Source organism: Panthera pardus, unplaced genomic scaffold (genome assembly GCF_024362965.1).
Source record: "Panthera pardus isolate Hobbes unplaced genomic scaffold, ASM2436296v1 HiC_scaffold_6, whole genome shotgun sequence".
NCBI lineage: Eukaryota > Metazoa > Chordata > Mammalia > Carnivora > Felidae > Panthera > Panthera pardus.
In genome coordinates, this window is record NW_026526991.1 from 135,192,391 (window position 1) to 135,209,837 (window position 17,447).

The 17,447-nt window shown below is 44.4% G+C and overlaps 1 protein-coding gene across 2 annotated transcripts in view; it reads left to right on the top strand.

Moving 5' to 3' along the window:
- The window catches only part of PRKCQ (protein kinase C theta), a 186,074-nt gene that overhangs the window by 38,585 nt on the left and 130,042 nt on the right, over positions 1-17,447 (top strand). The window contains exons 2-3 of one of the 2 annotated variants that reach the window (XM_053895998.1): positions 13,798-14,088; positions 14,953-15,079. In XM_053895998.1, coding sequence (XP_053751973.1) covers positions 14,962-15,079 — 118 coding nt within the window. In that variant the 5' untranslated portion in view covers positions 13,798-14,088; positions 14,953-14,961. The remainder of the gene's footprint in view (positions 1-13,797; positions 14,089-14,952; positions 15,080-17,447) is intronic. The other variant, XM_019460850.2, reaches the window with a different exon arrangement.

Consider the following 17,447-nt stretch of genomic DNA (forward strand, 5'->3'; position numbering starts at 1 on the left):
TTTTTATGTATCTTACTGACCCTTTATAACATTTGTTCTGTAAAATGCCTGTTCTCGATCTTCGCCAATTGTTTTATTAGGCAAATAAGATTTCACTATTAGGTGCGTCCCCTTTTACTGATGTTTAATAGCTTTTCACATATTTATCAAATATTTTGCCACATACTTTACAATTATACCTCCCATTTTGTTGTTTGTCTTATACTTTGTTAACGTTTAACACACACACGGTATAGAAATGTATTCCTTTATGGACCTTGTCTCGACAGACAAGGTACGATATTTGATAAGTCTTCCCTGATTACAAAAGATTACATAATTATAATCTACATATCTAGTACTTCTGGTTGTGTAGAGGTTTTATTTCTACATTAATATCGTCAATCTATCTGAATTTTATTTTGATGTTAGCTTTAATGTAGGTTTTAGCCAATGACTACCACCCCATTTATTAAGCAATCCTAACTCTCCCCACTGACATCACCTGCCGTCTTCACTGCACACAAAACTTTCATTAATATTTGGCTCGTTTCAGGACATTCCATTTTGTTCTGACAATCTGTCCAACTATTCTGCCAGCACCAGATGATGTCTATTATCACATCTTTATTTTTTTTAATGTTTGTTTATTTTGAGAGAGAGCACGAGCAGGGGAGGGGCAGAGAGAGAGGGAGAGAGAGAATCCCAAGTAGGCTCCGCACTGTCAGTGCAGAGCCCGACGCAGGGGTCGAACTCACCAACTGCGAGATCATGACCTGAACCCAAAGCGGATGCTTAGCCGACTGAGCCACCCAGTTGCCCCCATTTTAATATCTATTAGGTCTGGGGAGGAAGGAAGAATGAATAGGCTGAGCACAGGATCGTTAGGACAGTGAAACTATTTTGTGTGATACTATAATGATGGGATACCTATCATTATACTTCTGACCAAACCCAATGAATGCCGAACACCAAGAACGACCCCTAAAGTAAACTATGGACTCTGAGTGATAATGCTGTCAGTGTGGGTTTGTGGATTGTAATTGGTATGCCATCTGGGGTGGGGTGTTAATAGTGGGGGAGAATTGGGGGAGGGGACAGGAAGGGTGTGGGAAATCTCTGTACCTTCTGCTGAAGTTTGCTATAAATTTAAAACTGCTCTAAGAAATGAAGTCTATAAAAAAAAAAACAACAACAAACCCAACCCCAAACCTAAACATTGCTTCTGAAATCGTAGAGCTTACATTCAAGGGGGGGGGGGCGTTATACAAAAAGATAAATAGAAAATTAGAGTAGATTGCAATTTAGCGAGTATCGTGATACAAATGGGTGCCATAGACCAGCGCTGCTCAAACTCTGTGATGAAGAGCCAGTTTTGAAAAACAAAAGCAAGTTCCAGTATCTATCAAGACTAGCAACATGTTCATTACCTTCATTTTTGCAAAGCTATTTGTAAGCTGTCAGGTGCTCGATGCATATTAGTTATTTGCCGCTAATCCGTAATGGATTCCTTGTTAAAATGAAGATCCTTCTTCCCTCCACCTTTCCTCCATTGTTCTCCTCTGGAGAACAATGAAATTGCCGTTACAAAATGCAGTGCTGTCCTTTTCAGAGATTGTTGTCTCATAAGAAGATGCTGAAGTACCTTTCACACAATGGCTCTGATCACACAATAATCTTAAGAGCTTGCTAAAAATTCACTAAGGGAAGTCAAAGCTTGGCATTTGCAAGAGATATATCCCATAATCGAATAGTTCTTTTTTCTCTTTGCCATTGTTTTTTCTTCAGAGAAGCAAGGGTATTAATCTCTTCACATTTCGTGTGTGGATGAGGGATACAGAAGAGCCCTTTGGGGGGTGCGGAATGAGCAGTCTGCCAGATTCATTCACTCACCGAGTGCCTGGCTCAGTGAGTATATGAGGTTGTTGGGGCTGGTCAAAATTCACCAGAGTGCCTATATCACAAATAAACCTGAGCGGGTAAAAGGGTCTCACATCTGGTGCGTTAAATTGTCTTTCTGTGTGAGCAGTACTAATACTTTGTGCAAATAAATGAAGAAGGATCTAGGTGGACCTGGGGCATGGTAACACTCCTTCCACTAATTAGACAGTAACTTTGATCTCTTGCCTTAATTTCTCTGAACCTTAATCCCTTTATCTGGTATGAGAGCAGACCATTTGATCACTAAGAGCCCTTTCAGCTCTCAGAAAAATGAACAGATCAGTGAATTTGTTCACTGATTTATTCATTCCTAATTGATTTATCCACTTACTTATTCAAAAGACACTTCTTGCGAGCGTGTTATAGGTCCGTTACCATGCTACTTGTGGTCCCCAAATGGGAAGGCAGAAGGCAGCGGAGAGATACGTTGCCCCACGCCTACGCACTCCCTTCTTTCTGTGGGGCTGGAATCGCTGACCTTGGGGGAGCGATGAGAGATGGTGAGAGATGGAGGAGGGAAATCCTCTTGGCTTCACCACATTTGGTGCTTTTGGTTAGACCAAGGCTCCTGAACCCCAGCACTGTGCATGCATTTGTTGGGGGGCGGGGCTGCCCTGCACATTGTAGGTTGTTTGGCGGTATCTCTGGCCTCAACTCACCTGATGTGAGTCGTACCCTCTCCCCGACGTTGGTGACCACCGAAGATGTCTCCAGACATTGCCAGATGCCCCCTAGAGGCAGATTGCCCTGGTTGAGAACCAGTTATATAGAACTATCTAGGTGCCCAGATCCTGGGCAAGTGAGATGAAAAGGACCCAGGCCCAGCCTTATGGAGTTTACGTGAGTACACCCTTCCTCAGACTTCAGTGTGCACCTCCTAAGTGGAACCCTCGGTTTGCTGAGCTCTGCCCACAGAGCTTCTAACTCAAGCGGGTCTGGGTGGGGCTGCAGGGTTTGCATTTCAAGAGTTCCCTCATTGGCGCCCATGCTCCTGGTCCTCAGGACCACCCTTGAGAACCTCTGAGCCAGTGCTTTCCTATCTTGCCCGGTAGGTGTGTGTCCACTGCAGTTATGGCTAACACTACGAATGTACTCTGCTCACACAGTAAAACTGGTGTTCCCTGAGAGTCAGAGTGATCTGTGGCTTTTAGAACGGGAAAACAGGGAAGAGTCGGTTAAGCGTCCGACTCTTGATCTCAGCTCAGGTCATGATCTCACGGTTCATGAGTTCGAGCCCCACGTCGGGCTCAGTGCTGAGAGTGTGGAGTCTGCTTGGGATTCTCTCTCTCTGCCCCTCCCCTACTGTCTGTCTCTCTCAAAAATAAATAAACTTAAAAAATTAAAAAGTCAAAATGAGAAAATAGACCCTATGTGGGCTATAAACCCACAATCAATTTGACATGTGTCAAGAAGAAAACCAAGTAGAGGATCTCATAAGCTCGAACAGTGACAAATGGTGGTCGATTTTATAAATTAATTTTGACTTGGCTCCGAGTGAGCAGATAAATAGGTCAGTTAGTGAGCTAGTGGAGGAACCTAATCATTTTGCTGTTCCCATGAATTCTCAGCTCTAACTACAAACGTGCTTTGACAACCCACTCATTCCTAAGTTGGGGACATTTCTCTGTGCAACAAGATGTGGGCGACTCCCTTAGATCCACACGCACACATCCACCCAAGATCATCTGACCCCACTCTGCCTCTTTCTTCTCCTTCTCGTGGTCCCCATCCCCGGTCCACCCCATCCCCTTCTCTGGGAAACTCTTCATGTGATGGGCAGTAATGCAAAGCAGCATTGCCTGTTGTTGGAGGGTTCCCTGTATGTTTATTCTGTGCAGAACTCTTAGTTCGTCTGTGGACTGCACGTTGACATTTCCGCTTGCTGTGGTCATACTACCAGATACTGTATTTTCTTTGAAAAGTGTCACACACCCTGAGGAGGAAGTGGGGTGTGGTATCAGAGCAGCCCTGGGAGGGCAGGGGTGTTTTGCTACTGGTGCTCCCAGGAGTGGGAGCCTATGTTGCCATTTCTTGTCTTCTGAGTCTCTAACGCCAAGCCCATGTTAACTGGCCACATCACTTTTTTAACAGGATAGAAGGGCAAGCAGGTGGAGCCCCGGCTCTCAAAACCTCCTTCTTGGATCCAGAACGATGCTTTGTACAGAGCAGACAGGTTTAGCAAATGCTTACTGAGTAATGGTAAAACATAAGATGGTGTATGTCGCTTCGTTACTTAGCCAGTAGTTTAGGTGTCGGACATAGTCCGTTGAACAAGTCACCGTCACTTGCAGCTAATTTTCATCAGGGAGACTTTCTCAGGATCCCTTGGGAACATCCTGTGTGATTTCACCAAACACTATCGCAAGCATTTCCCATAAATCCACTCATGTAATCCCCGTAACAACTCTATGAAGTACGTCTATTATTTTCCCCACGTTACAGATACGGAAACAGAGACACAAAGAGGTTCGGTCATTTGTTGAAGACGGTGCGGTTCAAAAAGCTGGCTTTCATGCCATGGCAGTGTCATTTGCCCATCCGTGTGTCTCCATCCTCTGTGTCCACTGGCACGTAAAGGCCAGAGGAAGACAGACTGTGTGTCCAAGAATTTCACACTCACCTTCTCAGTCAAGGTGCCCATTGACCCGAGTGCCCTGGGCCCTGGCTCCGATTTGGCACCCCGAGTTGAGGTGGTGTACTTTTCCTCACTGACCACCTACCTGGCAGGAAGCCCTCTTACTCTAGTGCCTTAGGAAGATTACAAAGTATCCCGTGTCTCTTTAGAGCTAGTGGGTTGCCAAGAAGGGACAGTCACAGAAACGATTGTCTCCGCGCTCCCCCCCAACTTGAGAGGTAACTGACCATCTAAAATCGGATATATTTAAGGTATACAACTTGGTGATTTGAGGTACCTGTACATTGTGAAATATGACCACTGTCAAGCTAATTAACATACCCGTCACTTCATATAGTTACTTTGCGTGTGTGTGTGAGTGTGTGCGTGTGTGGGGTGTGTGTGTGTGCTGAAGACTGTCTTTTAAGAGTAAATCTTGACACAGGGACAGAGCCATAAATTCAGTGTGCCTCCTATATGAGGCAGCATCTTTAGACTCAGTAAGCGATTACCTAACTGTGGCTAGAAAATCCTGCCAAGGAGACCAAGTCCCTCCCAACGTTACATGAAGCAGTCAGCTAGCTTTGTTCTAGACCCCGGCCCTGGAATTCCTCACTCATCCCAATCTGCCATCTCTGACAGTGTGAATAAAGGGAGATTCAAGGAGATGGGAGAGCACACACTGGTGACATCCTGGGGAAGTTACTCAGATCTGCAGCGTTGACCTCATTTCTGGATGTGAGCTTACGTTATTCCAAGGAACTTCAACTCCAATTATATTACCTGTTTTTTTTTTTTTTTCCACAGCTGTGGGGTAGAAAGATCCTTCAACCGCAGGTACTGACAAGGAGAAGCGTCCGATTGGTACCTAAGATAATTAAGCAAGTAGGGCAGCATGGAGGCCTGCTGAGAGAGCCCATGTGGGTGGTTGTAATCGTCCTTCCTAATTAGAGGCTGGGAGAACAGATGGAGACCATTCTATGGGGAAATCTCCATGCTCTCACTTCCTTCCTGACCTAACCTTAAAAGGCATTTTCTAACAAGAAATAATGTGCTAGTTTGGGTGGAGGTGCTTAGCAACCAAGGCTGAAATCCAGACTCTGCTATGTGCTAGCTCTATGACCTTCAGCAAGCTACTCACGCGCTGAAGCCTCGGTTTCTTAGCCATAGAATGGAGTTGATTATACCCACCTTGTAGACTTGTTGAGAAAACTGAATAATATGAGCTATCATATATACACTATGGACTCTTCACATACATGTGAATTGTAGGGGGAGCCAATAAATACCTCCACTAGACTGCTGTGTTTGGAACAAATGGAGAGAGCGATCAGAAGTCAGGGAAATGCAAAAAAAAAAAAAAAAAAAAAAAAGTCAACTTGAGGCTGGATTTGGTGGATATGGGCTAAAGTATTCAAGTGATAGGTTGGTCTTTGTTCATGGTGTCAGAGGCCACACTGGACAATGGCCAATCTCCCAGGACTGAGGCAGATGGGTCCCACCCTGCTTATGGCAGAGAAGAGTGGAGAAACATGTTCTATGAAAGTCCACAGATTCCCCCCAAGGGAGAGAAGAGGCTGGGCTGGGCAGGTGCCATTTACTTGTCTAAAACTTACCCATCGGATAAACCACTCCTCTTTCTGTGGGGAGCAGGGAAGGGTTTCTGAATGAAGCAGTGTGTAAGTGAGGTCCTCGAAAAAATGAGAAGGATTAGGGGATGGCAGTTTTTTAAGGGGGGGAGAAGACACAGCATTCCAAACAGAGGGACTGGTTTACATAGCCACCAAGATGGATGGTTGCGATGTACCCAGCAAACAGAGAAGTCAGGATATGACTAAGAGGCATGCTGTGGGGACTGGGAGGTGGTGGCAAGGGGGCAGTGGGAGCCAACATGTAGAGGCTCTGAAATAATGGGTTAAGAAGCCATGATTTAATTCAGCAGGGACTGGGACAGTTTTCTTGAGTATCGGTATAATTTGATCAGAGCTAAGCTTTAGTGGACAACGTTCATGTCACACATTAAAATTAGTGTCAGGGGGCACCTGGGTGGCTCAGTCAGTTAAGCATCCGACTTCAGCTCAGGTCATGATCTCATGGTTCTTGGGTTCAAGTCCCGCGTCGGGCTCTGTGCTGACAGCTCAGAGCCTGGAGCCTCTTTTGAATTCTGTGTCTCCCTCTATCTCGCTGCTTCTCCCCCATTCATGCTCACTCGCTCTCTCTCACTCACTCTCAAAAGTAAATAAACATTAAAAAATTGTAAATACTAAGAAAAATTTAAAAAATAAAATAAAATTAGTGTCAGAATATGCACAATGACCTCCCAGGTGGCTCATTTTCTATATTTCGATCTTTGTTTTGTTTCTACATTATTTTTGGTTATATTAGTTATATTCTCCTGGGGCTGTCACAATAGAATACCACAGATGGGGGGGAGCTGTCATGTTTCTGGTGGCTGGACATCCAAGATCGCGGTGTCCTCAAAGTTGGTGTCTGATGAGAGCTCTCTTCACCTTCCCACTGTGTCTTTACACCATGAAGAGAAAGAAATCTCTGGTGTCTCTTCTTCTTACAAGGACACTATCCTATTGGATTAGGGTCCTGCCCTCACAATCTCATTTAACCTTAGGTAAATTAATTAGGGTCTCAACATGTGAATTTGTGGGGGACACAGTTCAGTCGCTAGCACTTGAAGGAGGGGGTGTCTTGTTAATGCTTTTAGGTAGGCGGGCAGTACCAGCTCTGTTAACAAATCCCCTTCCTGACCATTTCTAACAGCTGGTGGAATGTTAGGCTTACATTCTTTGGTCTTTGCAGCTCATGCTCTAGGGATTATTTTAAAATATTATCTTCAGGTCATGCTTATTATTCTAATTCACTTTTGAGACCACATGTGTGGCCAAGAGGCTAATATTTATTTTTTCTTCCTTTTTTTAAAAAATGTTTAGGCATTTTTTGAGAGAGAGTGTGTGAGCGGGGGAGCGGCAGAGAGAGAGGGGACAGAGGATTCGAAGCGGGCTCTGAGCTGACAGCAGTGAGCCAGATGGGGAGCTTGACCTCACAAACCATGAGATCATGACCTGAGTTGAAGTCGGATGCTCAATCAACTGAACCCCACAAGGCTAATATGTATTCTGACTCTTTTTATTATATTGTACTACTTTGTAGAAGTCTTAGTACCAGGGTAAAATGCTTTTCATTTGATGGTTCTCTTATTACCACCTTTCTTCTCTGCCCATTTCCAGGCAAGTAATTCTTAATTTGTAGGTTATTTTCTACAGCAATCACTTTTACCCGAGAAACCTTTCTATCTGTAAAGAGATGTAAAAGCTACAGATGTCACTTCATTTGCCGACATCTGCCTGTTTAATTCCCCAAACTTGGGCTTAGGTGACCCACTTGGAAACTATTGAGTGCTTTTTGTCCTATTCCTGGGTTGACTACAGATTCGGTTGTGTTCTCTCTTCTACATGTTTGAGGTTTTGCTGTTTCTGTGAGACTCTCCCTCTGTCACCGAGATACCTCCTGCTAGGTTATAACAATACAGATGCTGTCCACGGTTTTGTTTTTAAATAAAGAAGTGTAGGGGCACCTGACTGGCTTGGTCAATTGAACATCTGACTTCAGCTCAGGTCACAATCTCACAGTTCATGGGTTCAAGCCCCACGTCCGACTCTGTGCTAACAGCTGGGAGCCTGGAGCCTGCTTCACATTCTGTGTCTCCCTCTCTCTCTCTCTCTCTGCCCCTCCCCTGCTCGAGCTGTGTCTCTCTCCCCACCCCACCAAAAATTAAAAACATTAAAAACATTTACATAAAGATATGTATGCTCATTCCTATTTCACATGCTGCAAAGAAAGAGAAGTCTTATTTTTTGGTTTTGTGTTTTGTTTTTGTTTTTTTTTTTTTTTTTTTTTTTTTTTTTTTTTTTTTTTTTTTGCTGATGAGAGTATATAGAACTTCTGTTGCTTTCTATTTCTGTGGAACTTCTCCTCCTCGGCTTTTGTTATGTGGTGGCAATCCTTAACATCACTGTGAAAGCATTTGGCAGGTTTGAGTTGTGGTAGGTGAGTCAGTGTGGGTAAGTAGGTGAGTCAGCACCCAGGGAGTCCGGAATTCTCAGTTCAGCACTTGAGGTCTATGACCTTAACCATGCCGCTGAGCAATGATATTGTCCATCTTCTGGCTTCGAAGCTACCTGCTAAAGACAGATGAGATCATGCTTAAAGGGGAAAACATTGAGTCATAAGAGTAAAGATTCTCTGCAAATTTAAAGTACATATTATGAGATTTCGCAGCTGAGATAGCAAGAGCACAGAAGATTGGATAGGCATCCTGACTGTCCATCATGATAAGTGCTCGCGTCAGGATGACTCTATCACAGGGTAATAAGTGCTCTAGGAGAGATACATGTGGGTTTTTATGGGAGTTCGGTGGCAGAGTGCAGAGGGAGGCCATATAATTCAGCCAAGATGTGCTTCTAACAGACGGTCTCTACTTTTCTTCCTGCCCATTTTTGGTACAAACTAATAAAGTCGGTAGAGTCCCTTGGAAAATATATCAGAGTTGCAATAATAATAACAGCTAACATTTTTGAGTTTACTCTGCGCCAGCCCCGTTATAAGCACCTCCGTGCATTTGCCCATTCCGTCCGTGTAGCCCTTTGAAATGAGTGATGGTATTATTACCCCTTTCCAAATGAGAAGACAGGCTTAGGGACACTAAATAACTCCTGCGGTTGAGTCCATAATGGTGTCGGGTCTTTGTAACGATGCCTGGGATCTTTCTCTTGTATTGACTTCCTCTACTACTGCCCTCTGCTTGATTGGACCACACCATACCCTTGCAGGTTAAAATATATACATATAAGCATAAAGATTAAGAGATTATATAAAGCATTGCTTTTGAAAATCAAGTTCCTTAGCAAAAATGCGTTGAGCATCTACTACTTATCAGACAGAGGGATCAGCCCTGGAGGTGCGTGAATGACTAAGACTTGGTCCCTGCTCTCAGAGCCCGCAGTCTGCTTATTTGGGAAGACCAGTGTGAACCAATATATCTAATAAAGTGTTAAAGGGAAATCTGGCAATGTGAGCACCAGATCTCCTCCCCAGTCCCACGAAGCTGACTGGAATGTCCAAAGGAATGTGGCAATAGAGAAAACCCTTTATCACAACTTGGGTCTAGTAGTAAGGCACCCACATGCACTGACTCTGGAGGGGTCTTGCTAGATGAAACCAGAAGGACTTCTATGGTTTGAGTGACAAACACGGTACCTCAAAGATGAAGCAGGAGAAATCCTGGTGGGGCTCTGCTGTGTCCCCCAAATTTGGAGGCTCAAGAGAAAGAGCATGGGAGCGACAGCATCTACCCCACTGGGAAATGGGAAATGACAGAGCCACGGCAAATAAATATGGCAGGCACTGTCTAACAGCCATGCCCCAGGAGCTGGGGGGGTGGGGGGGGCCTGGAGGACTGAGTGGATTCCACCAGGAAGTGCCAGAGGGAGGAGGGTGGATGATGGAGGCGGAGGGAAGAAAGGCTTCAAAGGGGAGGTAGGGACTGAGCAGGAACTTGAAAGATGAAGGAAGTAGGGATGGGGTGCCGAGGGAGGATGGAACGAAATAGGAAAGCATTCCAGGGAGAGGGAACGGTATTGCTACAAGCCCAGAGCCGTGAAACAGCTTGACACGTTGGACAAATGGCAGTAGCTCCGCATGGTCCTAACTAAGCTCCTTCGGGCTGCAGCGTGGAGATCTGACTGGGAGAGACAGGTGTCGGGACTGGGTAGGGCAACAGGTAAGTTGTGGTGACTTGGAGTCACGCTGAGGCAAGTGGGGCGGGAAGGGGAAGGAAGGGGCAAGGCAAACCAGCTCTGGTCCAGGAGGGGAAAGGTGACATCCGAGTGCTGGGCAGAGCACCACGGTACCCGTCACCGAGCTGGTGAAATAGACGGGGCCCATTCGAAAGGCAGGACCCTGAGTTCTGCTTGGACCCGGCAGGTTGAGGGTCTGACCGACAAAAATCTTGCATGTTCATTTCATCCTTGAATGCTTATTACATACCATCTTGGTGCTCCTGTGCACACACACACGTGTGCAAGCCTTCAACAGGATTGCGGACATTCACACTCACAACAGCATTGTTTACAAGGGTGCGATTCGTGTTGCCCTTGCCAGTGTTAGGTAGGAGCATTTCAAAAATATTTGCTAGTTGCAATGGCTTAAAAAAAAATGCTATTGTGTCGTGTTTTATATTTAAATAGTTTAACTCTTTTTATTGTTAGAGTTTTGTGAAGAGTTGAATATTAATAGATCCCCAAAGAATATGCATTATCAAATTCCAATATTATCCTTTCTCAGTTATTTGCTCCAAAAGGCAAAAACTTTCAAGAGAGCTTCAATAGCAGAGTAAAGGCCATTTATTTTTTTTAAGCCTCTGACATTTTCCCTCTAATAAATCGAAGCTACTCATGATTACTTTAGATTTTAATTCAATGTTTTATTGTATGAATTCTTAGTTTCCTGATGTATATTCTTTTGTCCATACCAGTGTGCATTTTATCTATATAACCTCTGAATTTATAGTCCACGCCTTAAAATGCCAATAGCATATTTTTAAATTTTGGTCTTGAAATGGTCACGTGGTAAAATTGACGGTTGTTCTTGCTATATGATTCTGTGAATTTAAATCTAGATTCCTGTGGCCACCACTGTGACCAGGCTATAGTACAGGGTCACCTCCCCACGCCCAAAGCTTGCTCATGCTCTATCTTTATAACCCCCTGTCCTCTGTCCAAACCACTGCTAAGCACTGTTGTCTCCATATGGTTTTGTCTTTTCAAGAATGTCCTGCAAATGCAATTATATAGTATCTTGTTTTATTTTGCATTTCTATATATATATATATATTAATGGTTACCTATTTTTGAGAGAGAGAAAGAGACAGCGTGAGCAGGGGAGGGGCACAGAGAGAAGGAGACACAGCATCCAAAGCAGGTTCCAGGCTCCAAGCTGTCAGCACAGAGCCTGATGCAGGGCTCGAACTCATGAACCCCAAGATCACGACCTGTGCCGAAGCGGGAGGCTCAACCGACTGAGCCACCCAGGCACCCCCATTTTGCATTTCTTAAAGTGCTCACAGGCTGAACATTCTTCCCACATAACTAATTGAAACTATGTTTGTTTGTTTTTTTAATATTTGGTATAGTTTGTGTTATTGCCACTTAATTCCTTGGGTCATAGGTGGTTTTTATTTTGTTTGGCTTTTTCAAATTTGTGTATGCTTATTATAAAGAATGACAGTTATTGTCTGTTGTAGTTACTCTAGATATTTTCTTTGACTTTGTTTTATTATTGTCTTCAAATGTGTAAGACTTACAAATAGTAATATCACTTGATCTAGTCATATTGAAAACACTAGTGATCTACACTGATGCAGTATTCCTAAATTTAAAAAAAAATTATAAAAAGGTGCTTATTACGGCATTATTTCTATTATGAAAAAAACATGTGTCTAAACATTCAACTACAAGACTTTAGTAAAACAGGTCATTAGAAGATGGTGCAAGAAGTTAAAGGATGTTTACAAAGATAACATACTACCTTGGACAATTTTTATGGCAAAATGTTAAAGCATTTGGGGTTTTTTAATGTTTATTTTTGAGAGGTGGGGAGGGACACAGAGAGAGGGAGACACAGAATCCAAAGCAGTCTCCAGGCTCCAAGCTGTCAGCACAGAGCCCGACGCGGGGCTCGAACCCACAGACTGAATCGTGACCTGAGCCGAAGTCGGACGCTCAACCGACTGAGCCCCCCAGGCGCCCCTGGCAAGATGTGAAATTAAAAAGCCAAATATAATCCCGTAAACACAGTATGAGCAAAGCATGTAAAACAAAACCACAAAACCTGTTCATTAAAAAAAGACGAAAGAAAATACATCAAAAGAGTAGTAGCGACTTGCTTCCGCTGTGGAACTATGAGAAGATTTTTTACAATTTGTGTATTTTCTTTATTTTTCATAATGATCACATTTCACATTGAAGCTACAGGAGGGGAAAAACTCTGAGTAGCTCAGGAATGAAATGCTGCCTTTTACCTTAAAAAAATGCACCCCTAGGGGTGCCTGGGTGGCTCTGTCAGTTGAGCATCTGACTTCCGCTCAGGTCACGATCTCACGGTTTGTGAGTTCAAGCCCCATATCAGGCTCTGTACTGACAGCTCAGAGCCGGGAGCCTGCTTGGGATTCTGTGTCTTCCTCTCTCTCTGCCCCTGCCCTGCTCACACACTGTCTCTGTCTCTCAAAAGGTGAATAAACATTAAAAAAAAATGTTAAAAAACAAACCATGCACCCCTGAGCAAACAACATGTTAGGTTCAGCACACAGATGCCCGTTCTGTCTTCTAGATGTGAAAATGTCAGGTCCTGTCCCCGTGACTAGACCTTTAAAAAGTGAGGCAGTGGCCTGGCCAGCAAACAGATGCATGCCTGGGGTAAAATGCCAAGATGCTCATGGGTGAGGGGCTAGGGCTAGCAAATCTGGGTGGCTGGTGGGCTAGGAAATCAGCTAAGCAGGGCGTGCTGGAGGAGAAGGGGGTTCCGCTATGATTCCCTCCCCTACTGCATCCGGAAACCCTCGTCACCCTAGAGGTTTCTGTCTGCTCCCCGGACAGACTTTTCCAGGTGCATGTTGAGTTGCTGCTGTGAATTCTGAGCCCAGCCTGGAAATAGCAAAGTGACACATCCGTCACTAAAGGTCACAGTGGTTGTAACTCAGGCTTTATGAGTCAGTGATCCCTCCAGACTCAGAATTAATTACTTAACTTTACTCGTGTTGAGGAAATCTTCAGAGGGTCCACGTATGGTAAACACTTGTAAATGAGGACACTCTTGGCGATCTTTCCTATTAGTGCAGAAAAATATAGATTTGTCCAGAAGACCTACGTGACCCAGGAAAGGGGCTGTTGTCAAGGAAGTTTTCTCCAGAGAGCTCTCAGTCATTAGCCTGGCTCCCGTCCAAGAATACTAACCTCAGAGGCTGTCAGAGGGTGAAGGGGGCCCCTGAAGACACATCTAGAAGTCATCTGGTGACCGTTTCAACAGTGTGACTTATATGGAATGTATTTCAGAGACTAAGGACACCTGAAAAATATGATGATTTTACAACCGTGTCCTTTAGTTAAACCCTGCTAAATTGTGGGCGATTGAGACTTTCTTAGAATCCATGAAGTTCACAGCAGTTGTCAAGAGCCCCTAATCTCTCTCTGTAGGTTCAGAAAACACTCAAAGACCACCCAGCACTTCAGAGAACCAGCAGTCTTGAATGGCCCTGCCAGATTTGGGATTATGCCGTTGGCGCTCACATGTGGGGTCCTATCATTCTGAGGACTTGTCTTTCTTTCTACAAAGGTAGAAAGGACAGCTAATGCTTTATTGTCCTTATCTTTGGCTTACTTAAGAGACTGAGGAGAGAACAGTTCAAGAAGAGAGAAGAAGCAAAGACGTAACTTTTCCACTGAATACCAGATGGTAGTTTCAGATTATTGGGACCTCATGGAAAAGTAGGCAAAAGAAAGAAAAGTGGGGGCAATGGGTGGTTACTTGAGGTAAGTGTCCAAACAAGGACATGAAGGAATAGCAGACGAGGAACCAGACTAGAATCCTGGAATTTGTTCGCCAACATTATGATGGCTTTCCCCTCATATCCCTAGGTATGCATAATTATTGGTAATTTGGCTTTTGTCATTTATCCTTAGATGATAAGGCATTCTTTTATGGTGGGCAATGATTTGGGATTTTTGTAAGTGCTTTGGAATGTTCAAAGGTTTATTTTATATGGAGGTATATACGTGTGCATATATATGTACATATACACATATGCATATATGACTGCGAAGAAAGTAGACCTTTTTGAAATGTCTGAAGTAAATAGAGTTCAGCTGCTAAATGCCCAGAGCCAAGTGCATCACACACATAAATAGCCCACGTAAGAATTTTGTGGTGTCATATTTTTGTGACTAAAATAGACTCACCCTTTCTAAACTCATTTTCTTATTATTGTGGGTTGTTTCTTGGGTACCTCCTTGCATAACAGAAGAAGTAAAATGTTGGAAATTTTCCTGGCCTGTTTCTGCCACTATTAAGTGTAACCCCCTTAAATTAGGAGTGGAATTATAGTTCTAACTGACAAGGTTGAGTAATGCAGGCGTCGGGAAGCCTCTTTCCTTGGCTAGTCAGTCTGGGGTTTGGGGTGAGCCCAATAATGTCCTTTGCAGAAGGGGAAGTAGAAGTATTTGGTTAAATGGATCCTTGAGCCATTTGAGCCTCTGAGCTATCAGTGATAAAGCGCTGGTTAAGTGGGAACGGGACACCCAAAATAACGTATTTTATAGCCCCCAACAGCATGTGTCTTTGTCACTTTGCAGGGAGCAACCATGTCACCATTTCTTCGCATTGGTTTGTCCAACTTCGACTGTGGGTCCTGCCAGCCATGTCAGGGAGAGGCTGTTAACCCTTACTGCGCTGTGCTGGTCAAAGAATATGTTGAATCAGGTAAGCTTGAGTGGGTATTCGAGGTGGGGGAGGAGGAAAGCCCTTGTGTGAACTAGGAAGCAAGTCCTTCCAGAAACGTCAGAGTCATCTGGTTCAACCTGATTTTACAGTTCAGGAAACTGATGGCCAGCCAAGCCAAGGACTTCCTCAGGGGCGTATGAGCTTAGTGACCGACTCAGGCGGAGACCCAGGTCTCCTCCCTCGTAGTCCATTTCACTGCGCCATTTTCTCACATACGCGAAAGGAACAAAGAAAAGGAGAAATGGGTTGAAGACGTGATGTGAGGACTTAATGGGGGTGATAAAATCGACTGGTGAGCTCAAGTCGAACATGGCACCTGCAGTGCTAACCCTGGCTATTTCCAGTGAATACAGACAGATTAAGTCTGCACAATCTTACAATGAACTCTAAAGATGGTTATTGAGGGGAGCCATCCCGGGTGGTTCACACAGAACGTATTTATGGAGCGCCTAGTGTCCAGTGGGCGGAAAAAGCGCCTTTCCTTTAGAGCTTCTACTCTAGCAGAGGGAGAGAGGTATGGAACAAACTAGAATATGAGGAATAACGATGAGGAGTGCTGGGCAGAAAACCGAAGCAGGGCGAAGTGGGGGGAGAGAGACTTGGGGACAGAGAAGTGTGTGTTATTTCCCATGGGGTGGTAGTGAAAAGGCGTCTCAGGGAGTGGCGTTGGCGGATGCGGGAGGAACCCCATTCGGCAGCTGAGAACCCCCAGCGAGGTGTTTCCAGCTCAAAATCGTGGGTTTCCAGCTCCCACCAGGCTGGCCTTTCCCTCCCTTAGAGACCTCCCTTCGTGACGGACCCCACCCTTGCAGCCACCGGGAGTGTGCACCAAGCTGAGGCGAAGGTCCAAATCGTCCTGATTTCCCTTCTGCCCGGATTCCTCTCCTGTTTAGTTGCAAGTGAGAATGGCACTTGCTCCGGATCTAAAACCTTTCAAATGTCACAGAAACCTTTGAAGTGTAGAACGTCTGAGTTTCTCAAAGCCGCTTTCCACTTAATGGGTCTCCGGGAGCTCGTTCTCTCTAAGCACGGGCCTCACTGACATTTGCCTCCTGAGAGCCTCTTTTTCATTTCTTCTTTTGGCCTTGCCTTTGAACGGGGTCGGATCGGCCGTGGGGATCAAGAGACCTTGTCAGAAAAGACGACGACTTCGTTTTTTTCCGAAAGGTTAGCCTGTGGCATCTGGAGAGTTTGGTTTTTGATTTTGTCTTTGGTTTTGTCCTGACAAGAAATCACTCTGCTCGTCACAATTCAAATATTATTTTTGTACAATTTATGGGGTTTGGGTTTTTTAGGTTTTTTGATTTGAGTATCGTTGACGCTCAAATGTCTTACTAGTTTCAGGTGTTCAGTGTAGTGATTCGACAAATCTATACCTTCTACTATGCTCACCACCAGGGTAACTGCCATCTGTCGGCCTGGGACACTATTACCACTGACTACACTCCCCGTGCTGTACCTTTTATCCTCGTGACTTATTCCAGAAATGGAAGCCTAGGCTTCCCTTTCTCCTTTACCCATTTTGCCCATCCCCCCACCCCACTCCACCCCTCTAGAAACCATCGGTGCTCCCTATTTATAGGCCTGATTCTGCTTTTTGTTTATTTATTCATTTGGTTTTTTAAAAAAATATTCCACGTGTGAGTAAAATTGTATAGTATTTCTCTTTCTCTCTAGAGCCTACCACCCTCTAGATTGTCTGTGTTGTTACAAACGGCACGCGCTCATCCTTTTTTATGGCTGTGTAATATTCCATTGCACGTCCATCTTCCTTATCCATTCATCTATTGGTGGACTCTTAGGTCATTTCCATATCTTGGCTATTATATAAATAATGCTGTTAATAAACATAGGGGTGCATGTATCTTTTCAAACTGGTGTTTTTGTTCTCTTTGCGTAAATACCCGGCAGTGGAAATATGGGATCATATGATAGTTCTATGTTTAAGCTTTGAGAGCCCTCCATACTGTTTTCCATAGTGGCTGCACCAATTTTTAAAACCCTATCAATCTTGAGGGTGTCAGGCTGCATTTTCCATAATGAGTCAACAGGGCAGAGTGTTGTCATTCTGGGAGCCTTTGAAAATGATAAAAACGTACCATAAATAGAGAGGATCCTGAGCTCTGGTCCTCTTTTTGGGTGCTTACAAACCTAGTGAGAGAGCATGAGAAGCGCCATTGTGCAGGTATCTCTGTCCCATGCAGGGCGTGGAGAATGGTTGCAGCTGAGGAGTTCTGAGAAAGAAGGGCTTCCAGTCCGTGGAAGCAACATGTTACTCCGGTCGTTATAGAATTGCCATTGGCATTTTTCAAAAGTCCCATCTCCGGTTAAATTTTTTTTAAGCAAG